The sequence below is a fragment of the Callithrix jacchus genome, chromosome 10 (genome assembly GCF_049354715.1).
Source record: "Callithrix jacchus isolate 240 chromosome 10, calJac240_pri, whole genome shotgun sequence".
NCBI classification, from domain to species: Eukaryota; Metazoa; Chordata; class Mammalia; order Primates; family Cebidae; genus Callithrix; species Callithrix jacchus.
Window position 1 is genome coordinate 45,458,336 of NC_133511.1, and position 24,455 is coordinate 45,482,790.

The 24,455-nt window shown below is 41.7% G+C and overlaps 1 protein-coding gene across 11 annotated transcripts in view; it reads right to left on the bottom strand.

Moving 5' to 3' along the window:
- Window positions 1–24,455, bottom strand: part of AMOTL1 (angiomotin like 1) — a 176,040-nt gene that overhangs the window by 24,402 nt on the left and 127,183 nt on the right. For all 11 annotated transcript variants that reach the window (XM_035265226.3, XM_035265229.3, XM_035265223.3 and 8 more), the window contains 2 exons: window positions 9,295–9,440; window positions 5,465–5,614 (listed from right to left, as the gene is read on the bottom strand). In XM_035265226.3, coding sequence (XP_035121117.3) covers window positions 5,465–5,614; window positions 9,295–9,440 — 296 coding nt within the window. The remainder of the gene's footprint in view (window positions 1–5,464; window positions 5,615–9,294; window positions 9,441–24,455) is intronic.

The window sequence follows — 24,455 nt, forward strand, 5'->3', positions numbered from 1 at the left end:
GCCATTTTCTGGATTGATCACGAACTGAGGATGTTAATACCTCATAATCTTTTTCTTTTAATTAGGTACACTATTTCCTCTAAAGAGCATGACATAGAAGAAGATGGTGTTCTAAGAGAGTTCTGCCTTCGGAGCAGCAGCAGAGATAGATCACCTCGGGGTCTCAGGGTTAGAGGCCCAGTCAGAGTGTGGACCAGGCTCCCTAGTACTCCAGGGAGAATGATTTCATCGCAGCTAGTCTATGTCCTGGGGTACACATTCCCCTCATGTTTTCCAGTGGTTGCAAATGTAAAATGCAGAGCTGGATGCAAGGTGAGAGGTATGTGAATGCTTTATCCAGAACCACATAATCCCCTAGATTAAGAAACAGACTGGGGAATTAGCCAGAGCAACAGCTGGGCATTTGTGCCGTACTGATGGAATCTAATCCTATCAGAGAGGAAAAAATAAATGGGCCTATGAGTTTTTTGTAAACCAAATTTTGTTTCTATTCAATTTTTTAAAGCTACAAATATAAATTATTCTAGGAAGCAGTATCTTGCCAGTGACCAACATTCTAAGTAGGAAAAGAGCAGTAGGGCATACCTGTCCTCACCTGACCTGTGCAGAAGGGGCACTAACTCCATCTGGCCAGGCACCTAGACTCAGGCAGGAGAACAAATGAACCAGTCCAGCGAGATGAGAGGCTCCTTTATTTTTAGAAACTTTCCAAGAAAAAGCTCCCATGGCCTCACTAAACTGCCATCTCTGCTTGTCAGTTTCTATCTAAATCCCTTCTGTTACCATCTCAGCTGGCTTATTGTTACAGAATCCTTTTAACCTCACATGAGATCATGACAACTCTTTATAGCGCCCCCCTCAATTCAGGTCATTAAGAGTTATTTATATAAATGCATGAATGTCAACATTCAAGGGTACAGAGTTAGCTTGGTCTAATGGGTAAGTATGCTACTGAGAAACAGATTAACAGTCAAGTGGGATTCAGCTAGCTAGACAGCAAGTATTGACTGAGTATCTACCATGTGCCAGGGATGCAACAGTGAACACTACAGATTAAATCTTTGTCCTCAATGTGTTCTCATGGGAGGAATGTCCTCATTAGCTATATGACCTTGGGCTGGTCCCTTTAGTGTGTTCTCATGGGAGGAATGTCCTCATTAGCTATATGACCTTGGGCTGGTCCCTTGGGCTGTGCCTCATTTTCCTTTCAAAGAACATTCTTCAGGAAGCTTCTCTCTTCATACTCATAGGACTACTGTGGAAGTAAGATGTGAAACTTAATTGGAGCTCTTTGTAAAGGAGATAAAATTGTGAGTTCTTAAAAATGTAAATTCCCAGGCCAGGTGCGATGGCTCACGCCTGTAATCCCAGAACGTTGGGAGGCTGAAGCGGGCGGATCACGAGGTCAAGAGATCGAGACCATCTTGGCCAACATAGTGAAACCCCGTCTCTACTAAAATACAAAAATTAGCCGGGTGTGGTGGTGCGCACCTGCAATCCCAGCTATTTGGGAGGCTGAGGCAGGAGAATTGCTTGAAGCTGGGAGGCGGAGGTTGCAGTGAGCCAAGATTGCACCACTGCACTCCAGCCTGGTGCCTGGAGAAAGAGCAAAAGTGTCTCAAAAAAAAAAAAAAAAAAAAAGTAAATTCCCTTGTCTCTTTTATCTTTTTTCTCTTTCACTTCCCTCCCAGTTTCTGATGATGCTGAAGTACTCTTTGACCTCCCACGGTAGAGCAGCAATTACTTATAAAACAGGAGCTGTTGATTAAGAGCTTTTCTCTCTGCTAGTTCTATTGTCCTAACCTATCTTTCTCTCTCCACCTGCCTTCAATAAGCCACATTTCTGTTGACATTGTTTTCAATGAGGCTGGAAAATGTGGGGTAAGGGTGGAATTTGGGAGAGGGCACCACAAATACCCTAAGACTTCAAATGACTCTGAAGGTAGTGATGGCAATGAAGACAGCAGTGAGAGAGATTTGTGGTTTTTTTTGTTTTTTTTTTGTTTTTTTTTGAGATGGAGTCTTACTCTGTTGCCAGGCTGGAGTGCAGTGGTGCAATCTCAGCTGACTGCAACCTCCGACTCCCTGGTTCAAGTTATTCTCCTGTCTCAGCCTCCCAAGTAGGTGTGATTACAGGCGCGTGCCAAACGCCCGGCTAATTTTTATATTTTTAGTAGAGGTGGGGTTTCACCATGGCCAGGATGGTCTCAATCTCTTGACCTCGTGATCCGCCCGCCTCAGCCTCCCAAAGTGCTGGGATTACAGGTGTGAGCCACCGTGCCCGGCCAAGAGATTTGTTTTTAATCAATTGCTAAGCACAAGGCATTCTGAGAAGTACTTTGCTTAGATTTTATTTGTAGTTACAAGTAAATATAATTTATTTGTAAGTATAATTTATTTGCCTTTCTTTATAGACAAGGAGGTTGAGGCTCAGAAAAATGACTTACTCTAGGCTACTTTTCTGGTGGAGGCAGGATTTGACTGTGGTTGGTTTAACCCTGGGGCCCATGCTCTGAATCAACACACGATTCCATGCCTCTCTGCCCATCCTCAGTGTACTAGCCCTTCTGGAAAGCTCCAGAAGAAATAACTGGAGCTCCCTCAAGGGCTCTGTGTTGTTAGAGGGGGCCAAGTAGACAGGCTCAGCTGTGTCCTGGCATCAGTCAGAGGGCAGAACCCTTATTTGGGCTTTGGATTCAACAAGAACTCTAAGCTGCACTCTTTAGAGTCTCCTCAGAATAACATCCTATGGGAGGTGGCGAGTCCATGCAGTTGGTCTATTGTCCTGTTGACGGTGGAGATGACCAGGGGGTCTGTGACAGTGTGACCCCAGCATGCTTTCTAAAGCTGGCAGATAACTACCTCAGACACAGGGACGAAGGAACAGGGTGTGGCGTGGAAGGTGTCTTTCCCGAGGCTGCTGCCCAAGAACTGGCAGGCACATTCATGAGCTGCCTGAGGGTGAATGAGGAGGAGGCAATCAGAGAGGCCCTGGATCATCTTTCCTGGACAGGCTGAGTTCCTCAGATGACCCCAGGTTCTCAAGTGAACCCCGAGTCATCCCTGGTGAGGCCAGCAGAGCTGCCCCCCAGACCAGCCCACAGGTATCAAATATGAGTTTAGACAAACTTTGCCCTTTTAATAGTATCTGCCACATGGAACTAGTAAAAAACTCAAGATGCTTCCAGTGGAGTTTTTTTTTTTTGTAATAACATTTTAACCTTTTTGGTTATAAGATAATGCATGCCTACTGGGAAAATTAGAAAATAAAGTAGTATTACAGGAAAAAAATTAAAAAAATAATACAGGTTGAGCATCCTGAACCTGAAAATACAAAATACAAAACACTCTAGTCTCAAGCATTTCAGATAAGGGATACTCAACCTGTATTTATCTTTTTAATAAATATCAAGAACAACAGGAAAATAATCCCTGAATGTATATCATAGGAGGCAGACTAATGCTCTCATTAGAAACAAACAAGCAAGCAAACTGTAATGTTATTTTTAGAGAGATGCTAGCATCACAGTTCTGTTTAGAGACTGTCTCCTCATCTTCGATCACACACCAGCCATACACAACTGGGGGTCTGCCATCAGCTCCCAAGCACAAATTCAAAATGCAGGCAGAGTAATTTCCCAGGAGAGCCTCAATCCTGAAATTTCTGTCCTCTACTGGCACTCCTCAGCCTGTCAGCAGCCTTCATGCACAGCAGGAATGTTGTTGTTGCCTGTCTGAGGAAACTGTGTGGGTGAGCCTACATGGGACTGAATGTGCATATAATCAACTATACTCTGTGGCAATTAAGGTATTTTTCAAATAATTCTAACATCATGTTTCTTGTTCTTCATAAATGACAGGAATAATGGGGGTGAGTCTGGTTTCATAGCACTCAGAAGAGCGAAGGGTAAGTAATCTAACTGTAGGGTATGGACAGCATATTAACCAGGAAAGAACATTCTTTCTGTGCTCTAAGAACCAAGATTTGCCTATCTGGTCAGCCAAAGAAAGACTCATCCGTGTCTACTGTGAGCCAGTGCTGTATCTGGAACCAGGGAGAACGCCTGTCTTCAAGTTGGGGAAGCGACGGTCTCAGCAACTGAGCAACAGAGAACAGCTGAAGGGTGTATCTGTGCCAAAGTGTGTGGCACAGGTTATAAGTATTAGATGTCCACAGACAAACCTGCCTTTTCTTACAAGCTATCCACCAAGCCAAGGCTGGGAGGCAGCGGTGGGTTTCTTAGTTTTCTGGGCAATCTCACTAACACCTCTTTCTCCAGCCAAGTGCACACACCTAGAGGAACTGCATGGGCCCGCCCTGCGAGAGGGCTGAGCTGGCCTGAGTGCACGTGCACAAGTGTTTTCAAGTGTTTCAACCACAGCCACTATGTCCTATCCAGTAGATAATTCCATGGGGCCCTGCCTTGCATTTCCCTGGTATCCCAATTTAGAGCATACCCCTCACCAGCTGCATAATACAGGTCTCTGCTCATCATGCTGGCTGAGGTGGACAGGCTCGTCTGGGGTCAGGAGCCTTTGACCAGTCTTCTTCCTGCCTACCGTGCTGCAGGTGAACCCCAGGCTGGGCGTTTCACTCTGCTTACTCCTAGCTGAGTATCATGCTAAGCTGTCACCAGCAGAAAAAAAGAGGCAGCAGGAATAGGAACTTGTGGTTTATATCATTTCTAGGGATGGTCTTAAATTCCTTCTTCTCCTTTACTTCTGAAAACTCACAGATCATCATGCCCTACTAATGTCACCCCATTATTGGCTCTCTCCTTCAACTCCACGGGTTCTTACTGTCACTACACCCTAGGCTGTACCGACAACCTTCAGGCTGGCCTCTGCAACTTTAACATTCACCCTCTGGATGGTCCTCTGACATCAGAGGGCTCTCTTGCTGATCTCTCGCACCATATTTCTCTCCAGCTTAAAAACCTCCCGGTTGTTGGCACTCTGTTGACTGCAGGGAAAAGCCCAGTCTCTCAGCTTGACCAAATGCCCTCCACAAGTGGCCTTGGTCTCCTCACCAGCCACTGAACTCGGCATTCTCCCCTAGCTACCTGTACCCCGCTGCCCTGGACCTGCCATGCCATTTCATGGCCCTGTCCTTTACACATCCTCTCTTTCTACCTCTGATGTTCTTGCCCTTGAATGCCCAACAAACTCATCTTTCAATGTCCAGCTCAAATGTCCTCCTCTCTGAAGTCATCTAATGCTGGATTCCCCTCTCCCCAGCCCCAAGCTGGTGACCACTTTCTCTCTGTGAGGATGTATGTCACTCCAGTGAGTGGACTGTTCGCCTCCTCTCCTGGTCGCTATATGGGTTCACTGAGGACAGGGAGTTCTTGTTTGCCTCTGAATCCTGAGAGCAAGGTGCAGCAGCTGGCCCGCAGTGGATGTTCCATACATTTGCTGAGTGAACATATCCAATTCCTCCACCAGCCCATGCCCAGTTCCTTACCTGCTGGGTTCTCAGCGCGTCCAGCTCTCTCTCCAACCAAGTCCGCAGTCTCCGCTCCATCTGCTCTCGCTTCTCACATGCAGACTGCAGCTGGGTCAGGGCCTGCTGCAGCTTCTCAACTTTTTCAACATATGCTTGCTTCTCTCGTAACTGAGTGCAGGAAAATAAAAAAGAGCACAGAATTTAGACCAGTGATTCTCAAAGCTGGGATGGAGGAGGTGGAGTCAGATTACCTAGAGAACCTATTTAAACTACAGGTGCATGTACCTCCCACCTCCCTAGTCCTATCTTCCAAGTGCACTGGAACAGAAAAGATTTACACCTAGGCTGCCATTTATACCTATGATGGCTAGGATGTTTGGAACTGAAGACCCTACTCGGGCACCTGCTTTTGGTAACTTATGCAGCTTTGAGTTCGATGCTTGGTTATTGCTTAATAATTTCTGCATTTTCAGGCATTGGAAGTGAGGCTATAAAGAGCTTTTGCACATATGTTTATTGCAGCATTCTTTACAATAGAAAAGACATGGAAGCAACCCAAATGCCCATCAACAATAGACTGGATAAAGAAAATGTGGTACATATACACCATGGAATACTATGCAGCCATAAAAAGGAATGAGATCATGTCCTTTGTAGGGATGTGGATGAAACTGGAAGCCATCATTTTCAGCAAACCAACACAGGAAAAGAAAAACAAACATTCCACATATTCTCACTCATAGGTGAGAGTTGAACAATGAGAACACATAGCACAGGGAGGGGAACATCACATACAGGGGCAAGTTGGGGGGTGGGGATAAGGGGAGGGAGAGCATTAAGACAAATAGCTAATGCATTTGGAGCTTAAAACCTAGATGACAGATTGATAGGTGCAGCAAACCACCATGGCACACGTTTCTACATAACAAACCTACATGTTCTGCACTTGTATCCTGGAACTTAAAGTAAAAATTAAAAATAAAATAAATCAAATTTTTTAAAAAAGAGTTTTTGTTACCATGAAGAAATTCTTATTCCATAAGTCAAGTGAAAAATCCAGAATCAAAAATTATATACAACATTATCATAACAATGTCGTCTGTTTATCTATCCAGGAAAGAAAGGCAGGAATGAAATAATTAGAGCATTAAGCATGCTTATCTATATAAAAGAATGGCAATTTCCTCTTTATTCTTTTCTATATTTTTTAAGTTTTCTACAATAAGCATCAATTACATTTATAATAGAGAAATTAGGTATATATGTATATATGTATGTGTACTTTATGTATGTGTGAATAAATAAAAAACTTTCTTATTATAGATCTCTATGGAGTAACTTTGTCATAAAGATTTCAGAGTCCTTTATAGATTGGTAGTTGGCAGCCTTGAAGAGATGGGAAGTGCATAGTGAATATTTAACAACACAATAACTGAGGAGATGGAAATTAAGGTTAAAATGATCTATGTAAATGTCACATCAGGTATGGATTTAGAATTATGACCAACAACTTCCAATTCTTACTCTCAGAAGTTGTGTTCTTTTAATTAGGAGTTTGGCCCATGTTCATAAATCCTGGGCATATTGACAGCATTCTGAGAACTAGCTGGTGCCAAAAAGCAGGCTTAATCATAGAATTGATTTGGTCCTGAGTGAGAAGACACCCAATGCTATTTCCTGTCATTCTGCACCTGGGGGTATTCAATCCTGAGTTCAGTGATGACACTGGCAAGTTGGAACATGCTAGTGATTTCAGAACTTGCAGCTAGGTGAGCTTTCTGACTCAGCAGGCAGCACCGCCATGAGTTATGCCTATATCCTATCTTGGCTGACACTGGAATAAAATGGAGATGCTCGAACCTTTCAAGGACGAGACAGCAACTTTACACTTTTTACACCTGTTCTTGGGATCCATTTTCATCTGGCCCTTTCGTTCCTTGTGTTTTTGATTGCCCAATTCCACAGGCTTCTGAAGACCTACTAAGTGAAGGTTCCTGCAGCCTCATCTGACAAAACATTTTGTGTGTACAATTCATACACCACTTACCATATCTTCCACTATATATACTTTTCTGAATGTGTAGCCACTAGAATATAAGCACCAAAAGATTTGCTGCTTTTGGTCTCTGCTGGGCAGTGAACAGGGTGTACCAAATGCCTGGAACAGTGCTTAGCACTTAGTAGACACCCAATAGGTATTTGTTAAATGAATAACTATTATCCCTAATCAATTGCAAGAAACTTGACTGCAGGAATCTGTCTCCTTTACCTTTGTATCAACCTTAATTCTAGCAAGGCATATATCCTGTTGAGGATGATTAACAACAGTAATTACATCAGCCAACATTCCTGGAGCACTACCATGGTTCAAGCATTGAGCTTTATATGTAGTACCTCATTTAATCCTCCAAATAACAATAGTAAGAGGTGGTAAAGTCCTTTATTATCTCCATTAGAGATGAGGAAAGTCTTCCAGGTTACGTGACTTGCTTAAGGTCACACAGCTGATAGGCCATAGAGACAGGATTCTCATTTACAGCAGTCTGCTCTAGAGTTCACTCTTATCCACCGTGGTAAATTACAATAGGATCTCAATATCTGACTGAATTAAGTCCCTTAAAGGACACTCTAGTTAGAAAGGAGTGATGCTGGAAGCAGACATTCTAGAGAGGCTACATTCAACCAACCAAAGATTTCATATTAATATAAGAATAAAAAAAGACCTATAATGGTGGTTATACCTTGTTTTCAAGAAGCACAACTAATTTTTACTTTAATAGAAATGTTAAAACTAGAAGATTTTTTAAACCACAAGTTTCCTTAGCTCCACTCATGGAGATGGAGATGTCATTTCAGTGATGACAATAATGAGACGCCCCAGCCTCCATTAAGCATAAGAGATCTCCTGTCTTTAAGGAGTGAGGTCACTTTCTGTGGCAAATGGTTTCATATTTAATACGTTCCTTAGTGGCAACATAGAAGATACCATGGGGGCTGCTGCCCTGGATCCTTATGCTAGCATTAAAATGGTAGTTTCTATACAAGACTTGTGGGGTTTTAAAGGCTTCCAATGGGCAAGACCCTCATTTACTCCATCATGTTCCACTTCAGCTGATTTATCCTTGTGTTTGAAATTTGATGAAACATCCCTGTTACATGCATCAGGGGAGGTTTTCTGACAGTCTTTTCTATTCAACAGCAGTTGGGTTAGTAACAATACTGTTTCCTGTGTGCCCAGCAACGAGCTAAGCACTTCAAGCAGACTTTCTCAGTTAAGACTCTTCCAGTGTTTGGGCTTCTGCTTCCTAGAATGGATCCTGCTCAGGTCAGCCTGTGAAACACAAGCACTTGCCACCACCACCACAAGGTGCTGGAAGGTGTGAGGCAGCAGGCCCCTAGGCCTCTGCTCCTTTTCTTCTTCTTCATCTATAACCCGTATTCCTTGGCTTGGACCTTGGAAATGGTCATTTTAATTCTTCAGTCAGGCTTCAAGAAAAAGCCTACTACCTCACAACACTTATGCTAAAGGGTTGATTTCATCGGAAACTACTAAATGCATGATGACTAAATAGGACACGTGTTAACCGATGGGCTGTAGGCTGGGCTTCACACCGAGTGTGAGGGCTTTGCTGACGGGATTCTTGTGCTTTTCCTACTTTGCCTGGCTGTAGAATGCATAAACTCTTGTTTTTAATCACTTTTTTTTTGAGAAGTTTCCCACGTGCCTCCCTTGTCTCAACTTCTTAGAATTGGCTCTGGTTAAAGTAGCCGGGTTAGGAGAAGAAAGTGAAAGCACTCACGGCTCTGCTTCCCCTCTCCCTCCCCCAAACCCCACAGCCTGGTCTCACCTCCTCTTCCAGCTTGATGACTCTGGCCTGGGCATTGCTCAAAGCCTGGTCCAGGATCTCAATGTGTCTCCGATGGTCCTCACTTGCAGTCCGCACTGCTGCTAATTCCATTTGTAATTTCTCCTTTTCCTTCAAGAATTCTTTGTCTAGAAGGGAAACAAGAACAAAACTACCTGTATCAGAAATTGCTCACCCTCTAGGCTCACAGCCAGTCTACATCTGGCAAGAATTAAAAATAAAAAAGCAGGCAAACAGTGGAGGACTGAATTGCTGTTTCTGCTGCCTTTTAATAGTGGTAGTAAGACAGTAATGGTTTTCTCAAAAACCACTGTCAATGGTAGATACATTCCAGGCCACACTTGGGAACAGTACACAAAGAACTACTGACCGCATATCCTCCACAACTCACTTCTCTACAACACTGGCTTTCATACTTCAAATTAATCTTGTATCTACTATTACTTTTTATGCTTCCAAACTTCCCTGCTTCAATCTTCCAAATCTGTGATGAAAGCGTAGGTAATATTAATAATAATATTAACATTCTCATTCATAGAAAAATAAACCAAGGTCCCAACAGGTACACTCTTTGCTGAGGCTAGACAGCAGAGAGGGAGCTGAAGAAGAGGACACTGCCTCTTCTCCCTTTCTGTGGCATTTGAAATGGTGCCTCTGAAACTTCCTTCCCAATCCATGGAAAACAGGCATGTGAGAGACCTAAACAAAGGGGTCAGTAGCAGCCCACTAGCGCTGCCCGCACCCATCCATAGCCCTGATGGGACCAAAGCATTTTGTACTTTCTATGCAAAGTCAGTGATATTTGAGCACCCAACTCTAGGTTTGGACAACATCTCAATGGGCACGGTGCCTACTGGCCTTGTCCAAGCTCTGGATGGCACTCAGGTATTACTAAGCAGGCAACCTGGAAATGAACCCCAGGATCTCAGAGCTTCTACCTGGTTATCAACCTAAGCATAAAAGTTTTTCTCTTTGTTAAGGGCCACCAAGTAAACACTGATGTTGACCAGAAGCAATAAAATGATAATCTGAGCACAAGAACAGAAGCCACAGCCTAAGCTTCTCATGTTCTGCAAATCTGTGATCTCTATTTTTGCTATGTCACAATGATGGCTATTTAGATAGAGTCCTGAGTTAAGAAACACCCATCCCCTCCCCTCCAACACCTCCCCACAAATACATACATGATCTCAGCATTTGCTACTTGCTTGATAAGCAGTATCATATTGTAGCTAAAGAAAGGATTTTAGCATGAGAAAGACCTGGATTCAAATCCTAGGCCAACTGTTTTCCAATTTTGAGGTCTCAGGTGAGATATTTAATCTCTCTGTGCCTCAGCTCCCTCACCTATCAAATGGCAATGGTAACATCTACATCACAGTGTTGTTATGATGATGCTGTTGATGAAGATGATGCTTATAAAGCATAAAGTGACCTGAGCATTCAGGACTTTGTTTTGGTTATTATTGATTCCCTGAGCCAATAAGAGCACTGGACTCAAAAATACTGGTGAACGAATGAATGAGTCTTTCTTATGTGCCAAGTTCAATGTCCACTGAATAATACATCATAGCTCCTCTTAGCTATTAGGTATTCAGTATCCTTGTGATCTCCTAACACTCTTTGTTATACAGCTGTCCTCTCGACCTTTGAATTCACTGCTTGCTTACAAGCCACTATGCATCAGATAGCCAGTACTGACCATGGATACCACTGGTTCCTTCCTCTGCCCAGGCTCCCTAAACCCCATAGTGTATACTACAAAGATGTGGAGACTGGACAAAAGCTACATTAGTTCCTGGAGTGTTTAGCAGACCTCTGAAATTCATGGGTCAAACATCTCTGTACTGAATTTGGTGACTTTAGACTTCAAGCTCCAGAAATAATCATTTAGTATCACTCATACTGGTTCAGAACTCCTTGTCCACTGATAGGAAGTAGTTCTGTCAATTATAAAGTTTTAAAAACAATGTTCATGATAGTAGTAATAATAATATCTTTCCATGTTTGTTGAATAAGTACTGTGTTCCAGGAATGATTGCTTATAGTAGTCCTTTTATTCTAAGTTTACTATATGAGGTAGGCACCATAATTCTTATTTTCCAGCTGAGGAAAATGCCACTAAAAAAAAGGGTAAGTAACTTGCCACAGAGGTGATAATCATCAATGGTAGAAACATAAGTTGCATTTATATCTAATGTGTATTCATAAACATGTCCCTGGACTACCCCTCCTTTGTAAGCATGCATAAGTATAGAAGAGCCCCATGATAACATAGCTTGTTATTGCACAGATTTAAGTTATGTCACAGGTCATATATCACTGAAAACACCGCAATAATGTTCACATATGTAACCATTTACAAATAACTAATGAAGCATCTACCACACAGAGGCATCACAGTACTGGTTAAAAGCATGGGGCTAGAATCAAACTGCCTGGGTTCATACCCAGCTCTTCCACTTATGGTTCTGTGACTCAGGTAGTAAACAAACCCCTTTGTGCTTCAGCTTCTTTGCCTTTAAAGTAAGCATCACAATAGTACCTATTTCAAAAGGCATATAGTAAGTTCCCAATGAACGTCAACTTCAATAACACTGTGGTTATTATTGTTGTTACAGGAAGTATGATAAATTCTGGGGCTACGAGGTGAGCAGGATGTAGCATTCTGCACTTGAACTAGTGGGAAAAGATGCAAGGACATGGGCAAAGCCAATGTGAAAAGGTGCTCTAACAGGTGCATGCACAGGGTACTATGAGAACATAGAAGGACATCTAATTCAGGGCAGGGAGTGAAGAAGACGGGGTATCAAGGCAGTAAGCCTACAAGGTGGGCTAGCTATGCTCTCCAACTCTTGGAGACATGGGGACTCTGAAGTGTATCAGACTCACTCAAAGAAGTCATCCTTCGGGAGATATCAAGGAAGAGTTCCATGGTGAAACCACCTCATAGGAAGGTCCTTTGGTTTATTATTAGCTATACCTTTTAGGGTGAATATCCAGAAAGATAAGTCTCATGATGAATTTTTGGTAGGGCTCCAATATATATACTGAGAATTCCTAGAACAGGCAAGTTGACACAAGGGAATTCTTGCCCAGAATGGTCTGTTTACTCAGTGGATATGAATTATCCTGAACTGTGTGGAGTAGGGAGCTGTTTGGCCTGATGGCTCTGATCCCATTTACACAGAAGGATGTCTGCTCATACACTGTTTACTCTTGAAACCACAGTGATGGCACAGGCTTTGTGGCCAGGCCGACCTGGTTTGATTCTGGCACCTTCACATAGCAGTTCACCTTGGCCACATGGCTTTACATCTCTGAGACTCCATCACCTCAAGTGAAACTCTTAAGATCTATTTTGCAGAACTGCAGGTGAGGGTTAAAATAAGTATCAGTAAAATGCCTAACACAGGACTTGGCACATAATACTTGATAAGTAACAACAAGAGCTAACATATATTCCTGGGGACTTACCATGTCCCAGCCACTGTTCCAAGAACTTTACCACCTGTAATCCTCACATAAGCTCCATCTGACAAATAGAAAACTGAAGCCAAACAAGCTATGACACCTGTACAATGTCGAATGGTGGTCCCATTTGTGTCTCTACCCATAGGTTAGTCTCCCTTGCTTGAGGAAAGAACACAAGTAGGGGAAAGTAGAAACAGGCCCAATAATTCAAAGATGTCCTCTTTCGGTCTTACCCTTCTCCTTTGCCAGTTCTGGGTAAGGTTCCAAGTGGATACTCTGCTGAAACTGTTTCTGTGATTACTCTCTGAGCACTAAGCTTAATTGTCAGCTGAACCACGAGACAAAAGACCCTGTTCTACCATCTTAGCAACTTCTGTTAAGAAATACTGAGGGTGGATGTGTGCATAAGGTCAGAGCTCTATGTGCTGGTCTGCAGCTTTAAATTCAGTGCTCCCACTTAATGGCTGGGGCTTCTGAGGACAGCAAACCTGTTATCCAGAACTTCCTATACAGAAATTCATTTCTAGCGCTTTCTGATAAAATGGATTTTTGAGAAGTTTTCCCCTACCTCATGTAGCTAGAGAGATAAAGAAGTCCAGCTATTGCATGCTTGATCAAGGAGTGTCTGAGTCACTGGAGTGCTTGGTGGTAAAAGATGGGTATTTGCTATGGTTCAAATGTGGTCCCCCAAATTTCTTGTGTTAGAAACTTAATCCCCATTGTAACAGTATTAAGAGGTGGAGGTTTTAAGAGGTGATTAGGCCATGAAGGTTAAGCTTCATGAATGAATTAATGCTGTTACTGTTGGCGTAGGTTCGTTATTGTGGGAATAGACTACTGATTACAAAAATGAGTTCTGCTTGATTCTGTCTCATGGGATCACTTCTGCCTGCTGCCCTTCAGCTGTGCAATAATGCAGCAAAGGCCTTTACCAGATGCCAGTGCCATTTCTTGGACTTCCCAGCCTCCAGAACTATGAACCAAATAAACTACCCAGTCTGTGGTATTCTGTTAGAGCAGCAGAAAGTGAACTAATACAGTATTCTTTTCCTTTTTAAGTTGAAATCAAGGTGTGACGCTTAACAGACTGTATTTGGGGGATTTAGATCTCGGAGAGAGAGAGAGAGAGAAAATGAGAGAAAGAAAGAGAAAGGAAAGAGAGGGAGAGGTGTGAAGGCATAAAAATAGACCAAGCTAACTCTGTTCAACCTCCAAATTCCAAATGTTTCCACAGTGATACATAACTAGCCCATTTTAGCACCTGCTTCTGGAGAGTCAGGCATCTTTCTGGCACTTCTCAAGGAAGGTTCTTGGATGTGGGAAGAGCGGGTGGTGGTGACAGAGTTAGAGGAGGAGGAGGCAGGCACAACAATAAATCTTGGAATTAAATGTCAATGACTGATTTTAGAAGTACAGTCTCTAGGACTCTCTGAGTGAAGAGAGCTTAAAGGGCATTACCAGAGAATAGGCCACAGACAAAGGAGAGGGCAAGTAGGGAGGCTGAGGGGAGCCATGTCTAACAGTGTCCAGGTCCTCTATGTATCATGCCAAGGCCCCAAGTCCAGCACTGGAGGTTCACTCAGAGAATGAACCACTGTGTGAAGAGGCCAATGTTTCCTAACCGGGAATGCTTTATGAAGCAGACAACTTTCATGGTATCTGCACAGCTAGTTCAGTGCTGATCAACACCAATGGCATCAATTCTTTTAACTAGAAAGTTCTCCACAATGCTGCTGAAATGAACTCCTCTTATGTAAAGATGTCCAAATAATTATAACCCACATTATCCCTCCCTAATGTTTCTCCTCCTATTTCTTCTTCCTCAGTGATCCCTCAGCTCCAAGATCCCTGGCAACATATGTGATAATACTAAACAAATGTTGGAGAGGATTCTATTCCAAGAATCCTCTCCAACATTTTATAAATTTATAAAGTAATTGAGGGGATAGATTTATTAGATAGTCCTTGTTGATACCAAAGGTAATTTCTCTCTGAAGTTGTGGGAGTAGAAAGACAATAGGAAGATATTTCATCTACTTTACTGTCTACAAAACTATTTAAGTTCCTTCTGCCTCAAAGATATTCCACACTCAGGGGGCCTTTTCTTAACATTTGCCCACACCTCCTCACCCCGGTTTGAGTCAAACTGATGAACTTAGAAAGACACTTAAAAAAAAAGAGAATCCAAAAAGAGCACTGTTTACAACACATATGAGTGAGCTATTCACATGAGGCTTATTTGATGCAAAACAACATGAAACACGATCTACTTTTTAAAGCCACACATTGATTCACAAACAGTGAAGTAATATGATACAACGCTGACCTTAGAAACCACTGGTTTGATTTATTGTTGTCTTTCTAAAATTTGCTGATGATTTCTTAGGTAAGAAGCCTTGTTATCTGGGGAAATGGTCTTCAGCTTTCTGCTGTCCCTGAGCTCCGGTGCAGATTACCAGGGTTCTGCCAGGTGGCTGGATACATAGGCTGCAAGTGAGTGGTTAAGTGAGTATATTCACAAACAGGAACGCTCCAGTGAGGGCTGGTTTTTAAATGGCAGAGAGAGTGGAGTGTTTTAAAGTGAGTTCTGTAATAAGGAAAATTAAGAAGGGGAATTCAAACCAAACTGTTTTGCAGAGGCCTAGGAGAGAGAGAGGGAGAGGGAAGGGAATGAAGGGACATTGAGGCCAAGTGGGAAGAAGAGGAGTTCTGAAGATGAACTCGGCTCCGCCAGAAAGTTCTTCGGCTGTCCTGCATTTTACATATTGGGCTTCCACACTTTCTGAACAAGAGTTCTGAGTTTGAAAGATACTAGTTTAGACATTACAAAAGAGACAAATATTTGTGGAAACAGCTGCTGTTAAAATGTGGGGAAGATATCTTCTGGAGAGATGGATAACATAGGAAAATGAGGTAAAGTCTAAAGTGTGATGGATTTATTCAAACTCTGTTGCCTAAATGTAAAAAAGAACAGGAATGTCACTGTTTACGCAGTACTGGGCAGCAAAATTCTTCTAAATTGCTAATTACTTTTTAAGGCCCACTCTAAAGGCTACAGGCTTCTCCCCCAACCCACTTTTTTTTTTTTTGAGGTGGGGGGAGTGTGGTTCTCTAACAGGTCCTTGCCACATTCTGCCTTGTACTCTGGGTCCAGTGGCTGACATGTATCTGTCTCATTTTTCCTACTGAATCTCTTCATAGTGACTGAGATCTCTTCACAGTGACTGAGCTCTCTTCACAGTGCATCGAAACCCTCTATCTTTGTAGGACTTTAAAGATCTAAGATAACTGATGTGACTTATATGTGAAGAAATATAAGTTCGGGCAGCAGCTTATTGAATAAGAGGATGCTACTGGTACATAATCAAATTCTGAGTCTTTAAAACAGTTTTCAAATACTTAATACTGGAAAGCAACAAAGCCTAACCACAAAATCTTCTATTGGTGTAAGGTAGGAAAACACCACATTTTTTGTTACTTTATATAATATATCTATTGCTCTTATGCAGAACCCACAGTGAGCTTGAAGTATCAAAAGTAAAATACCTCAGGTAGGCTTTGGTAAAATATTTATTTGACTCTCTACCTTACAAGTTCTCTTAAATCCAGTTTTCTCTGATCTAGTCATTCTTCATATTACATTTTACTTCTGGAAATTGTGCTTACACTTGTAGGTGTAATTCACAGGTTTTTATCCACCCAAGTTTATTGCATATGCAGTTTATAAGCTTGCTTGACTGAGGAGACACCAGTTATCCAGCTCAGCTTCAATGTACTGTTCAACTTTTTACTTTATTTTGTTTTATTTGAAATAAAAATGTACAGCTACTCCAACATCACTGCTGACCCCATAATAACAAACTAGACCATGAATTAATAATACCACATAAATATAGGATGCACAGGGCTCTTGGTTTTGACTATACACATACTCATGATTCCATTTTAAACCAAACTGAAGACTTAAACTTTTCGTAACCACCACTGAAGAAAAGTGCTTTTTTGCCTTTTTTTTCTTTCTTTCTTTCTCTTATTTTTTTGAGACACAGTCTGGCTCTGTGGCCCAGGCTGGAGTGCAGTGGTGCGAACTCAGCTCACTGCAACCTCTGCCTCCTGGGCTCAAGTGATTCTCCTGCCCCAGCCTCCAGAATACCTGGGATTACAGGTGTGTGCCACCACGCCCAGCTAATTTTTGTATTTTTAGTAGAGACAGGGTTTCACAGTGTTGGCCAGGCTGGTCTCAAACTCCTGACCTGAAGTGATCGGCCCACCTCAGCCTCCCAAAGTGCTGGGATTATAGGTGTGAGCCACCGCGCCTGGCCTTGCCTTCTCTTTTCTTAATATAAAAACAGACACCTCCTAGTTGCGGATATGACAAAGTAAGACCCTCCTGGACGATTTAACTCTTGTGTAGAGAACAACCATAAAACCTGGCCATAATATAAAGAGTAATGGTCTGAAGGTGTTAAAATGTGAACAGAAGCAGACAGTTTCTGGTGGGGAGTAGCAGCTCACTTACAGAGGTGAGGAGGAGCCATAGTAGCTGTATAAGTTCTGTACCTTGATTGTGCTGATTGTTACATTTCAAGAAATGGGCCATTTAAATGTGTAAATTTTATTGGATGTAAATAATGTCTTAAATAAAACAAAGGTATAAAACAAATATAGGTATATATAATATGTATATACTTCTACTTGTTTTAACTAAGACATTAAGGCATTATTATAATATGATACATTATAATAAAAATAATATATATTATAATAAAAAATAAATTTTTATAATATGGGATTATATGTATATATTATAATAACACATATACTATACACACACACACACACACACACACACACACACACAAATATATATGTTTTTTAAGTGACCTGTGAATGACAGATACAGCTTAACTAAAGCTTTCCCCGAAGACAGAAGTTATGCTGGGGAAATTATTATATCTGGTGGAAAAAGTTGTTTATGCTAGGACTGATCAGGGATAAAGAAAGTTGTGGTCTACAATCATATTCTCTCCCTTCTTTTAACTTCTGCAACTCCTCCCATTGTCTTTTTTGCAACTTGTTTTGAATAGATTCCTTTTTTCCCCTTCCATCCACCAAACCAGTCTTTGTAAGCAAAAAGAAAATTAGTAACAGATGTAAGCTTATTTTTAATGGTCTAAGACCAAATTTCTGGACTTAAAACAAACACTTTGTCCCCTTAAAAGTTCTCTGAATCCATTAAGATACAGCTGTAGGCTCTCACTATAATTCATGAACTAAAAATAGTTTTGAAAACTAATTGTAAGAAACCACACCACAGAGTTACTCATTGTATTCTGCTTATTTTCAAATTTTTGTCTTCCGGACAATACAGTGATTTCACAGACATTTTGAGAAAGCTTAAAAGAAAACAACTCTAAGCTCTATTCTGATCTCAAGAATATAAATTTGGGGTAGTGGGTATCTGAAGAGGGTACACTGGATTATCCAACAAGGCCTTTTATTATAATTGGCTCCAGTTCAAAGATAGATGTAAAAGCCAAAGGCACAGAATGTTAATTGCAGTAGTTGGAACTCACTTGAGAAGATCTGAACATATCAGTATTAAGTTACAGCACTGGGCTCAATAAATTTGCAACCAAGTAAGACTTCTAGTACAAAAATTTTCTAGTATAAAAACTTTGTTCATTTACCATCAAGGATTCTTCGCAGTGTAAAAACTTGAAATCCTCAGTCAATCCCAGAGCCAAGAGAGTTGACCTTTTGGAAAAAGTGAAGGAAAAACTAAGAAAAAGGAGGTTCTAAATCTAGTTGTGGTTTAGCCATTAAATAGTCGATCACTCTGGTTGCAGTTTCTTCTTTGTAAACTGTGAATGCTAGACTAATGAGCTCTAAAATCACTGGGAGTCCAACATGGCCACCTTTTACACTGCAACATCTCTCTGCTTGCCTGATCTGTAGAAGGTGGCTTCCCCACGGCAGTTCAGTATGAGTTTGGGCTCCAGAAATCAGAATGACCTGGGTTCAAAATCTGTCTGCTTCATTCATCAGCCTGTAAGAACATGGACAAGTTAATCTTCCTGTGCCTCAATTTTCCCATCTGTAAAATACCTGCAGTACTTACCTCCAACGTTGGTTTGGAACAGTAGAAGAGACAATGTGCCTGTAGAAGCTTGCAGAGTGCTTGGCTCATACTATGTGCTCAATTAGTGTTCAATTAGTGTTTGCAGCTGTTACCTTTGTTAAATGACCACAGCCGGCTGGCCTGAACAAGGCAGGACCTGAAGGATGGAAACTGGGAAGCAAACCTGCAACTCCACCTGAGGATACACTTTTAACCAGCAGATCCACAGCCTCCAAAGACACTGTCACTTACGGCGGCCATCAGATGGCTGGTTACTGGGCCCTGGTTCTGAAGACATATGCACTGCTGGTAACCACACTTGTAAACTTTAAGGTACTCTCCAAATCTGATATCCATATCTGCAGTCCCCATTTCACAGTAGGATGCTTATGGTGAGAATTTATGGCACCATTGGGAGAGGCACCCCTAAGACCTCACTCTCCAGCCAATGAACTATCATGGCTAACCACAGGGATAGTCCTGCCCAGCCCTATCTCCATCATTAGCTAATTTTGAATCCTCACTGGGTAACTAAAATTTTTGACTGCATTCTGTGTCTCAGTTTTCGCTGTTTTTCTAAAATGATAGTAATTATTTTCCCCTGATGTGGGATTAAGAGAGAAAATTACAATTTTATCCTGATTTATACATCAAGTCAATTTACAAAGTAAGATCTAGGGAATATGTTTGATGTTCTTTTTTTTTTTTTTTTTGAGACGGAGTTTTGCTCTTGTTACCCAGGCTGGAGTGCAATGGCGCGATCTTGGCTCACCGCAATCTCCACCTCCTGGATTCAGGCAATTCTCATGCCTCAGCCTCCCGAGCAGCTGGGATTACAGGCATGCACCACCGTGCCCAGCTAATTTTTTGTAATTTTAGTAGAGACGGGGTTTCACCATGTTGACCAAGATGGTCTTGATCTGTTGACCTCGTGATCCACCCGCCTCGGCCTCCCAAAGTGCTGGGATTACAGGCTTAAGCCACTGTGCCCGGCCGTTTGATGTTCTTTATTTTGCATCCTCCTTCAATATTTTCTCCTTTTGTTAGGGTTCCTCCTTCTTCCTTTTCCATGACTAGTTCCTGGAACTGAGGTCTGCAAAGTATGACCTGCAGGCCAAACCCGGCTCATAGCCTGTTTTGGTAAATAAGGTTTTTATTAGAACACGGCTATGCCCATTTGTTTATGGATCATCTATGGTGGCTTTGGGGCTACAGGGACAGAGTTGAGTAGCTGTGGCTCTCAAAGCCTGAAATATTTACCAGCTGGCCCTTAACAGTTTGCTGACTTGTGGCCTAAAACATAGTGAGTTGATAGTAGGTAGTCTATGAACTGTTTGCTGGATGGAATAAATGATAATGATCATTTCATTTGATGTCCAGAAAATATTTATTAAATGCCTCTACATGCCAGGCATGATGCCAGGTTCTGAAAATAAAATGAGTTGTGACTGCAATGTGAAGATGACAGACAGGGCCCCTACCTTTATGGTGTGTACAGTTTAGTGGGGGAAGATAAAAAAGGATTATCCAAACAATTACTTATTTACAGTTGTGATGAGTGTTTACAGAGGAAAAAAGTACACAGTGCTAGGGGAGTATATAAAAGGAAGATCTAACCGTATCTCAGGAACTTTTCCCTAAGCAACTGCTGTTCCCTAATGCCAGAAGAAATACAAATGGATTTTAGTATGTTTTTCAGTTTGTGCTTACACCATCCATCTATCTGGCTAAGTAGTGCAAGGAATATTAAAAAGTTTAAGATGCTTGATTCTTCAACCTTATATATAACAGGAAAGCCAAACGAATAAATAATTTTAAAACCAACAACATGAAAATCATAACCCATGTTTAGTTGTTAAAGGCCAGACAACACATGACCAAGAGGCATTCTTCAATCAGCTCCATTCTTTAAGCATGGCAAATCGGAGCCTAACTTGAGCCTAAATTGAGTAACATTAATTTTCACACTTGGAGAGGAGATTTGATTGAACAGAAACAGATGCCCTGCAGGCATTGTGCACTTCTGGTTGTCATGTAGGTCTGAAGTCTCTCAGTGCTGCCTGTCAAGGTTGATCAAGTGGGCTTAAGCATGCAGATGCTTTGCTTTCCAAAGTCAGCCAGCTCAGTAAACTATGCAGCCATTCTTTGGGAACATAGCCCACTCCCCGACCCAGAAAGTTGGCAGGTCCTTCTGGAGAAGGTGCATGCCAAAATAGATGCACGAAGGCAGAGAGAAGTGTTGCAGAATACGTGTATTTTATAAACTCCGCTTCACATTTCCTATCACTGGTTAGCCCTCTGAGTTCTGGTGGCTAAATTGGGAGATTTAGCCACCAAACAGGAGATTCTATTTCCTATTACTTAAAAGGAAATAGAGGTGGAGGCAACTAAGCAACTAACTTCAGGTCTCTGAGTCTATGAGACACCAGGACTCAGGAGATGTGTCAACTGATCCAAGACAATTTTCTGGAGTCTGGACCTACAAAACTTAACTGCATAGTCCTACAAAATGGAAGGGTCATCTTTCAGGAGAATCAGTTAACACAGCTTACTTGATCAAAATGATGTCACTCTGGTAGGTTTCCTGGACAATCCTTCCCCTTTGCCCAAGGTACAGATCTGCAGGGTCCAGCATGGCTTATGGATTGGTTGCTCTGAGCACCTGGCCAGTTGCTACCAAAACCTTTATAGGTAAGGCACGGTGGCTCACGCCTGTAATTCCAGAACTTTGGGAGGCCAAGGCAGGTGGATCACGAGGTCAAGAGATCAAGACCATCCTGGCCAACATGGTGAAACCCCGTCTCTACTAAATATACAAAAATTAGCTCGGTGTAGTGGTGTATGCCTGTAGTTACAGCTACTTGGGAGGCTGAGGCAGGAGAATCACTTACACTGGGGAGGTGGAGGTTGCAGTGAGCTGAGATCATGCCACTGCACTCCAGCCTGGTGAGAGAGTAAGACTCCATCTCAAAATAAACAAAACAAAAAACCTTTATATACCAGGCCAATTCTCACCTCCAGCATATCCACAGCAGGGTAAATGAGAAGGAGTTTTTATAGAGTTAGTTCTTGTGTTTAAATCTTTAATCCATCTGGAGTTAATTTTTGTATAAGGTGTAAGGAAGGGGTCCCGTTTCAGCTTCCTGCACATGGCTAGCCAGTTTTCCCAACACCATTTATTAAACAGGGAATCCTTTCCCCATTGCTTGTTTTCATCAGGTTTGTCAAAGATCAGATGGTTGTAGAAGTGTGGCATTGCCTCCGAGACCGCTGTTCTGTTCCATTGGTCTATATCTCTGTTTTGGTACCAGCACCATGATGTTTTGATTACTGTAGCCTTGTAATATAGTTTGAAGCCAGGTAGTGTGATGCCTCCAGCTTTGTTCTTTTTGCTTAGGATTGTCTAGGCTATGAGGGCTCTCTTTTGGTTCCATATGATGTTTAAAGTGTTTTTTTCCAGTTCTGTGAAGAAGGTCAATGGTAGCTTGATGGGGATAGCATTGAATCTATAAATTACTTGGGGTAGTATGGCCATTTTCACAATATTGATTCTTTGTAACTATGAGCATGGAATGTTTTTCCATCTGTTTGTGTCCTCTCTTATTTCCTTGATCAGTGATTTATAGTTCTCCTTGAAGAGATCTTTTACATTCTTTGTTAGTTGTATTCCTAGGTATTTTATTCTCTTTGTAGCAATTTTAAATGGGAGTTCGCTCATGATTTGGCTCTCTGTTTGCCTCTTGCTGGTGTATAGGATTGCTTGTTATTTCTGCACATTGATGTTGTAACCTGAGACTTTGCCAAAATTGCTTATCAGCTTAAGGAGATTCTGGGCTGCGACCACGGGGTCTTCTAAATATACGATCATGTTGTATGCAAATAGGCACAATTTGACTTCTTCTTTTCCTAACTGAATGCCCTTTATTTCTTTTTCTTGCCTAATTGCTCTGGCTAGAACTTCCAATTCTATACTGAATAGGAATGGTGAGAGAGGGCATCCTTATCTAGTGCCAGTTTCTAAAGGGAATGCTTCTAGTTTTTGCCCATTCAGTATGATATTGGCTTTGGGTTTATTGTAAATAGCTTTTTTATTTTGAGATATGTTCCACTGATACCTAGTTTATTGAGAGTTTTTAGCATAATGGGTTGTTGAATTTTGTTGAAGGCCTTCTCTGCATCTATTGAGATAATTGTATGGTTTTTGTCTTTGGTTCTGTTTATGTGGTAGATTACATTTATAGACTTGAGTATGTTGAACCAGCCTTGCATTCCCAGGATAAAGCCTACTTGATCATGGTGGATAAGCTTTTTGATGTGCTGTTGGGTTTGGTTTGCCAGTATTTTATTGAAGATTTTTGCATCAGTGTTCATCATGGATATTGGCCTGTAGTTTTCTTTATTAGCCTAGGCAACACCATTCAGGACATAGGCACAGGCAAGGACTTCATGACTAAAACACCAAAAGCAACGGCAACAAAAGCCAAAATAGGCAAATGGGATCTAATTAAACTTAAGAGCTTCTGCACAGCAAAAGAAACAATCATTAGAGTAAACCGACAACCAACAGAATTGGAAAAAAATTTTGAAATATACCCATCTGACAAAGGGCTAATATCCAGAATCTACAAAGAACTAAAGCAGATTTACAAGAAAAAAACAAACACACCCATTCAAAAGTGGGCGAAGAATGTGAACAGACACTTTTCAAAAGAAGATATTTATGCAGTCAACAAACATGAAAAAAGGCTCATCATCACTGGTCATTAGAGAAATGCAAATCAAAACCACATTGAGATACTATCTCACACCAGTTAGAATGGCAATAATTAAAAAATCTGGAGACAACAGATGCTGGACGGGGTGTGGAGAAAAAGGAACACTTTTACACTGTTGGTGGGAGAGTACATTAGTTCAACCATTATGGAAGACACTGTGGCAATTCCTCAAGGATCTAGAAATAGAAATGCCATTGGACTCAGCAATCACATTACTGGGTATATACTCAAAGGCTTATAAATCATTCTATTATAAAGACACATGCACATGTATGGTCATTGAGGTGCTGTTTACGACAGCAAAGACCAAATGCCCATCAATGATAGACTGGACAAAGAAAATGTAGCACATGTACACCATGTAATACTGTGCAGCAGTAAAAAACAATGAGTTCGTTTCCTCTGTAGAGACATGAATGAATCTAGAAACCATCATTCTCAGCAAACTGACACAAGAACAGAAAACCAAACACCGCATGTTTTCACTCATAGGTCAGTGATGAACAATAAGAATACTTGGGCACAGGGGAGGGAATAACACTCACTGGGCTAGGTGGGGGGGTGGAGGTAAGGCAAGGGAAGGACAGTGGGGCGGGGCGGGGAGGTTGGAGAGGGATAACACTGGGAGAAATGCCTGATGTAGGTGAAGGGGAGTGGCGGATATGGAGACAGCAAACCACTATGGCATGTATGTACCTATGCAACAATCCTGCAGGATGCAGGATGTACACATGTACCCCAGAGCCCAAAGTACAATTAAAAAAAATGAGAAG